The sequence below is a fragment of the Sinocyclocheilus grahami genome, unplaced genomic scaffold (genome assembly GCF_001515645.1).
Source record: "Sinocyclocheilus grahami isolate Dianchi unplaced genomic scaffold, SAMN03320097.WGS_v1.1 scaffold92.1, whole genome shotgun sequence".
Classification (NCBI taxonomy): domain Eukaryota; kingdom Metazoa; phylum Chordata; class Actinopteri; order Cypriniformes; family Cyprinidae; genus Sinocyclocheilus; species Sinocyclocheilus grahami.
Window position 1 is genome coordinate 3,867,567 of NW_015505271.1, and position 7,342 is coordinate 3,874,908.

The 7,342-nt window shown below is 34.8% G+C and overlaps 1 protein-coding gene across 1 annotated transcript; it reads left to right on the forward strand.

The window, feature by feature from the left end:
* The first annotated feature begins 3,968 nt into the window (after nucleotides 1-3,968).
* On the forward strand, nucleotides 3,969-6,242 carry LOC107587413 (membrane-spanning 4-domains subfamily A member 4A-like). Its single transcript, XM_016275213.1, has 6 exons — nucleotides 3,969-4,164; nucleotides 4,350-4,469; nucleotides 4,573-4,629; nucleotides 5,344-5,493; nucleotides 5,868-6,005; nucleotides 6,105-6,242. Exons 1-5 carry the CDS (start codon nucleotides 3,997-3,999, stop codon nucleotides 6,003-6,005), a joined length of 633 nt encoding a protein of 210 aa, XP_016130699.1. The 5' UTR covers nucleotides 3,969-3,996; the 3' UTR covers nucleotides 6,105-6,242.
* The last annotated feature ends 1,100 nt before the right edge of the window (nucleotides 6,243-7,342 follow it).

Sequence of the window (7,342 nt, forward strand, 5' to 3'; positions counted from 1 at the left end):
TGAGTAGACATCAAAATTATGTTGGTATTAGTGGAATTGCATTGGCATGGTTCAAATCTTACTTATCTGAACATCATCAGTTCATAGCAGTGAATGAAGAGGTATCATATCGATCACAAGTAAAGTATGGAGTACCACAAGGCTCAGTACTAGGACCGCTGCTTTTCATGCTTTACATGTTACCCTTGGGAGATATCATCAGGAAACATGGTTTTAGCATTCACTGTTATGCTGATGATACTCAGCTCTATATTTCTTTGTGGCCTAACGATACATACCAATTTGCAAAACTAATGGAATGCATAGGTGGTATAAAAAACTGGATGACTAGTAATTTCCTACTGCTAAATTCTGAAAAAACAAAGGTGTTAATTATTGGACCCAAAACCTCTGCATGTAATAACCTAAAACACAGTCTAACACTTGATGGCTGCTCTTTCAATTCTTCGTCATCAGTTAGAAACCTAGGTGTGCTATTTGATAGCAATCTTTCCGTTCAAAACCATATTTCCAGCATTTGTAAAACAGCATTTTTCAATCTAAAAAATCTATCTAAATTATGACCTTTGCTCTCAATGTCAAATGCAGAAATGTTAATTCATGCATTCATGACCTCAAGGTTACATTATTTTAATGCTGTATTGGATGGTTGCTCTGCAAGCTTAATAAACAAATTCCAGCTGGTCCAAAATGCAGCAGAGTTCTTACTAGAACCAGAAAGTATGACCATATTAGTCTGGTTCTGTCAGCTCTGCACTAGCTCCCTATTGAACATCTTATACATTTTAAAATCTTTCTAATTACTTATAAAGCCCTGAATGGTTTAGCTCCTCAGTACTTGAGCGAGCTCATATCACATTATAGTCCTTCATGTTTGTAGTGATCTCAAAACTCTGGCCATTTGAATATCAAAACCTAGAATATCAAAATCAACTGCGGGCGGCAGATCGTTTTCCAAACTCTGCTCAAACTCTGGAACAATTTACCTAACATTGTTAGGGAGGCATAACCTGGCATACACATAACACACTATCACATGTCTATAATTCAAATCTGTTAAAGGATTGTTAGGCTGCATTAATGAGGGCAACCGGAACCAGGAAAACTTTCCATTACACCCGATGTACTCGTTACATCGTAAGAACAATGGCATCTACGCTAATATTAGTCTGTTTCATTCTTATTCCGAGGTCACTGTAGCCACCTAGATCCAGTCTGTTTCCAGACCAGATGGTGGATCAGCACCTAGAGATGACCTCTACCCTGGATGTCAGAGGAAACCATGTCAACCAGATAAGCCCCAGAGATAGATCCCCTGCAAAGACCTTGTCAACTAGATGGTCATCGGGACAAGACCACAGGAACCAGACAAGTCCTCTGCACAATCTGACCTGTGTTGCAGCCTGGAATCAAACCAGGCTCCTTTCTCCATTTGTGTCACTGATGGAGTTTTGGTTCCTTGCCACTGTCGCCTTTGGCTTGCTTAGTTGGGGCCGCTTAATTTCTGTCAATATTGTCGGCTTGATTGCACAGACACTATTGGAAGAGAGCTGGGGTTCGTTCTTCGTATGTCGCTAACTCAGTTAGCTGGATTTGATTGTTGATGATTTCGCTTGATCTTGGATTGATTGGTTCTTCGAAGATCATCCCGGAGTTGCTGTCATAGCAACAGGTCCGTAAGCTTAAACCTGCTCCAGAGCAGGCTTATTTAATGTAAACAGGATTAGATAGCATCTTTTTAAGCAGAATTGATCCTTAAAATCAGTCCCAGACACTGCTACTTTATTAGAAGAGTATCCTACTGATCCAGGGACAGTAATTTACGATAATAATAATTGAAAAATAATATAATATTGTTGTGTAGTCTATAATACTAGACACAGCCAGTTTTACTCATTGAAAGATTTATTCAAGATAAAATAGTTACTTTATAATTGTATTGGAGTCTTACACACATGCTATACAGTTAATCTGAGCCATGCATTAATTTGAGTGGTGACAGCTATTATGGGAGTGGCTTGATGGAGTGCAGGACATGCAGATTATTGATCTTGACCCTTAAGAAACTTTAATTAATGTTGTCATGTAACAAATCGTGTTTCAAAGATAAAATTAAATGAACTGCTAAAAATGTAAAGCCTGTACAAATACTAGAAATCGTGAATATAAATAATTGGGAATCATGTAAAACATTTTTAAATAAAATAAAAACTTTCATTTATATAAAATTTCAAAGATAAATTTAATTTATCTTTTATACCATTTATGCAGTTTTGTTCGCTTGGCTGTTTCCTTATAAAAGTCAAAAAATTTGTCACGTTTTTCATCAGGTGTCTTTTTAAATTATATGATGTCATTACGTTGCTGTCTTGGTTTCGAGTATCGATACATCTGCCCTTTTCGGGGGAACACGAGAGCACGCAGTAATCTTAGGCAACTTAATCCAGATATTTTAATCAAATCTGCAAATTCGTTTGAAGAACCAAATTAGCCAGAGATCAGTTATCACAATTAGAATATCTGGCATCTTTCAAATCATCTCAGATTTAATAAGTGAGGTAAGAAGAACGGGCCCCTGAACTGGATGATGACATCACTGAATCATCAATGAACTAACCTTAGCTGAATACTGTCTGGTATTGTCCTCTTGCAATATTGACAAACTATTTACCTGTTTGACACTGTAAAGCTGCTTTGACAAAATCTGTATTGTATAAAGTGCTTTATAAACGTGTCTTGACTTGACTGTCTTTTTCATCTTTTTTTATTTTAACCGAAGAAAAAAAAAGGAATTGCAACAAAGTTTAACCATTGGTTTTACTGTTATAACATTCAACTGTGGGACCAGGCACATTTGTAATGTCTGGAATCAAAAAGTTGATGTTACTTAAAACCGTTACTTACAGATCTCAAGTCAGTTCAGTGTTGATTGTTCACTTCAGTAACTGTAAAGTTAATCAATTGTGCATACACACTGTATGCACAGTACATTTTTACACATACAGTACATGTAGGTGTGAGTGCTATGACAAACTCCTGTGCACTCCACTGCACAATGAACAAGGAAAAGACAGTAGTGTTTTACTTTTGTCATATCAGCGTGTAGTTTGGCATGTATATGGCTAATCATTTGATGTTTGTGTGTAGAGTTACTACGCAAAACACTATTTTTAGGAGTTAAAATAGTTTTGAAAGAAGTGTTTGTTTTTGCAAGAGATGTGTAATGTTTTTTGTGGTTTTCAGTCACTATATCAACATATAGGAAGGGAAGGGTATCAACATAATCCTTAAAAGTATTACGCAAACTCGTATGACTCAAGCTCCTCCTTAGCGGTTCTTCACAGTCCACACACACAAAGATACATCAGAAGAGTTATCAGACATCATCAACACAACTCATTTCACTTCAGGTAAAAATGCTCATTGATCATTTTAATTATAAAGCCTATATTTATTTTGATATACATAATTTAAAAATAACCATCATCTTTTGACTTTTGTGATCTTCCGATTGTTTTACTGTAAGTTGTTTATTTATTGTTATACTTTAATACATAAAATTCCATTTAAAGGTTTTGAGATTTGTTTGGGCATTCGGCTACAAAAATAGTATTAATATAATTCATAACTTTAAAAATGTTTATAATCAAATGAAATGTGCAATAATACAAAATATTTGTGAAAAATGTACATTTTACATTCTGATCTTTCAGAAGAGGAAAAACTCCAAAGGCATCCTTGTCAAAAATACAGTATGTATTTACATGTACTACTACTGATTATCCCAGACAATCAAAAGATTATTATATGAGTAGCCTATACATACATTACCTGACGGTATTTAAAATTGAACCTGCAACCTTTGGGTTACAAGTCCAACTATCTAACCACTAAGCAACAACTGCCCCAAAAATCTCTACTAATAAGATTATTAAATCATATTATTAATTCATGATTAATGATTAATTACAGGTCAAATCCAAAAGTTTTCTTAGAATGGAAAACAGCAAAGTCATCGCATCTGATAAAGCTACAGTTATCATCCAAGTAAATCCACAGGTGGCACAAGATACTGTTATTTGTGATGATGGACAGCAGGTCAGAGGAGCATATCACAATACAGCTCTTAAAGGATTTTTCAAAGCACAACCAAAGGCACTGGGGGTAATGCATTTTATGATTTCTTCTAGATCACTTAAAATGAGAGCAGTCTTTTGTCATAAGACATTTTGCAAAGATGTGTGCTGGTCTGATTCCCTTCAGTGCATTAAACATCAATATATCTTATATTTTTGTGTTTCCAAACATAAATGTTATGCCATTATGAATAAAACACATCTGCTCTCTAGACTGTACAGATATTAACTGGAGTGATGGTCTTCTTACTTGGTATTGTGCTCTCCGGAAGTTTAGTCAGATTTGGTAGTATATCTGTCTTTAGCGGCATCACATACTGGGGATCTTTCATTGTAAGTTTAATTTAATGGTTTTGCTTTATTTCCCTTTTAATTGTAATTTCCACAATTAACTTCTAATGTTACATGTTTTACATGTCCGATGTTTCTTTCTCAGTACATCAGTACTGGCTCTCTGTCTGTTGCTGCGCAGAATAAACTTCATCCGTGTGTGGTATGTACATATAATTTGCTGAACTCTTCTGTCACTTCTTGATCCTTATTTGTACATCATTACATTGCTCAACTAACTGTTGTGCAATTTAAATCAGTCCAGAAATCATCATTTGTCAGCAGTAAAACTCTCACTGTATCTTTAGATTGGTTTCTCTGATCAAGATTTGCATTACAACTGACCTTGCCTAATTCATATTCAATAGTTATAAGCACAAAGCCCTTTCAATCATCTGTTCTTTAAGTAAAGACTGTATGCAGTCAGATACAATGGGGCTATAGGGTAAATGACCACTGTGATTTTTTTCATCCTTAAGCACAAAAATAGCAACAAATACCAAAATAAAATTTTAATTTAATATAGCTGCATTTATATTTACTTGATTTAAACAAAAAATATTTCTTTTCACACAAATTATATTGCTCATATGTTGTTCATGAACAAAAAAGATCACCAAATATTTTGGGAATAAAAAATACCTCAAGTGTTCTGAAACTGGTATATTACTACAAGAGAAAGACATGTTAGTACAACCAGTAAGAAAGAAACTGTGCAGCTGTTGTTTCTTCTGGGACATTAATTTCAGCTTTTTTTTAGCACAATGAGACATTTATCCTTAACAGATCAAGATATTGGACTAATTATTACTTTACAGAGTTGTACAAGTGTATTCCATTAAAATTCTTGTCTTGTTAAATGCTTTTCTTCCTGTAGGTGAAAGCCTCTCTTGGAATGAATGTGATCAGTGCCATAACTGCAGCGATATCCATTTTTCTGTTGGGCATAGAAATAGGAACTTCTCCAAGGTCACATCAAAATTGCAACTATGCAAGCTACAACAATTATGACTGTATACAATCTCAGGTACTAAATGTACAATGTGCAATATTTTGTTTGAATATTTTATTCACTTAAAACTTCTCCCAAAATGAAGATTCTTTTATAATTTACTTTTAAGTCATTACATTGAAAATCTTGACATAAACCTCAGTTTGTTCCATAAAGATATTGGATGCTTTAAAATGATTTGGAATGGCATTAAAGAAATCTTTAAAATATCTTCTTTTGAAGAAAAAATAAATAAAATGACAAGATGGTGAGGAAATAATGACAATTTTACTTATTAACAACTTATATCCTGATTTTACCCTTATCATCAGAATAAACTCAATATAACTGCTGGGATGTTATTTGTGGAACTGCTTTCATATATGGGCATGTTGAATGTGTTTATTTAGGTATATTATCTGGGGATCACTGGAATATTGCTGGTGTTCTCCATCCTTCAGTTCATCATCTCCATCTTTATCTCAGGATTTGCCTGCAAAGCCACCTGCGATACTGACTCTACAGTGGTTAATGTGGCACTAAACTAGGTAAATGATTTAGTGGCGATGATGTAGTTGCTATATGCTTTTTTTGGTGAATCTTGTTAGTCTCTTGTGTACTAACATATCTTGTCTGTTACTTCCTAGTGATACTGAGCCACAGTGAGGAGATCCTATCATCCAAAGGGTGCAAGGAATTAATAATTACTTTTTTTTTTGTGAGAGAGAATAAGATAATACATATTTTATAATTATTGGAAAATTAACCTCCAAACCCTGACCAAACACACATGAAGCTAATGAATCAATCAAGCTAGTCTTCAGGATTTCTTTCTCTTTCTCTCTCTCTCTCTCTTTCTTTTTTTTTTTTTTTTTTTTGTATGATGCAAACAAGGAATGTTTTAATATTTACGTGTGGCAAATAGGTCTAAAAAATATATTAGTCTTCAGGATTTCTAAAAATAAATAAATATATACGACAGGCAGGTGAGTTGATCAGGGTTGGAGCTAAACTCTGCAGGACCATACACCTCAGAGTTGTATGGCCAGAGATGTCAACCACATATTTACATTATTTTTAAAGCCAACATGATTGGACTGATATATGAGTCTTTTAAATAAAGGTGACCACTTCAAATATCCTCAATCCTGCAATTTTTGTCTGCCATTATTTCTGTGACATAGCTATGTCACCATTTAAAGGTGACATATAATGAAAATCTGACTTTTCCAGGTTTTAAGTGCTGTAATCAGGTCCCCGGTGCATCTACCAAACAAGGAAACGTGAAAAAGATTAACCCAGTAACTTTGTTTTGGGACGCCTTTTTCTGCAAGCGTCTGAGAAAACGAGCGCATCTGATTTCGTACCCTTGGTGACGTGGCAAAGGGATCTTTTACCGCCCCTTAATCTGTAAATTTACACCCACGGCGCCAAAAAAAATAATTAACCAATGTACCTCTGGCCTGCCTCCTGGAGATGTGTGGCCCCCTGTGCCAACCACTGGTGGTGCATAATCTTAATAAGAAACTGAAACAAAGAAATCAGTTTTTTTGTACACAGTTGTTTGCACTGCAATAATATCTATTTAACAATGTCAAAACATAAATTCACTCAAATTACAAATTTATTCCAGTCTGCATACATGCAGACTGTTTGTCAAGCAGCCTACTAAACGCAGTTTCGACATATTTTGTCAAATAACAGGTTACTGGCTTAGTTGCTGTGCTTCTACATTTCAAAATAACAATTCTATCAAACAAATGCATATTATCATTGTAAATACAGTAATATCTGAGCTTACCAGTCCTGTATTCTCCTATCCCTTGGGAAAAGCGAGATCAGTTTTTCTCTGAGACATAACATGGCGTCAATGCATCATCAGTTT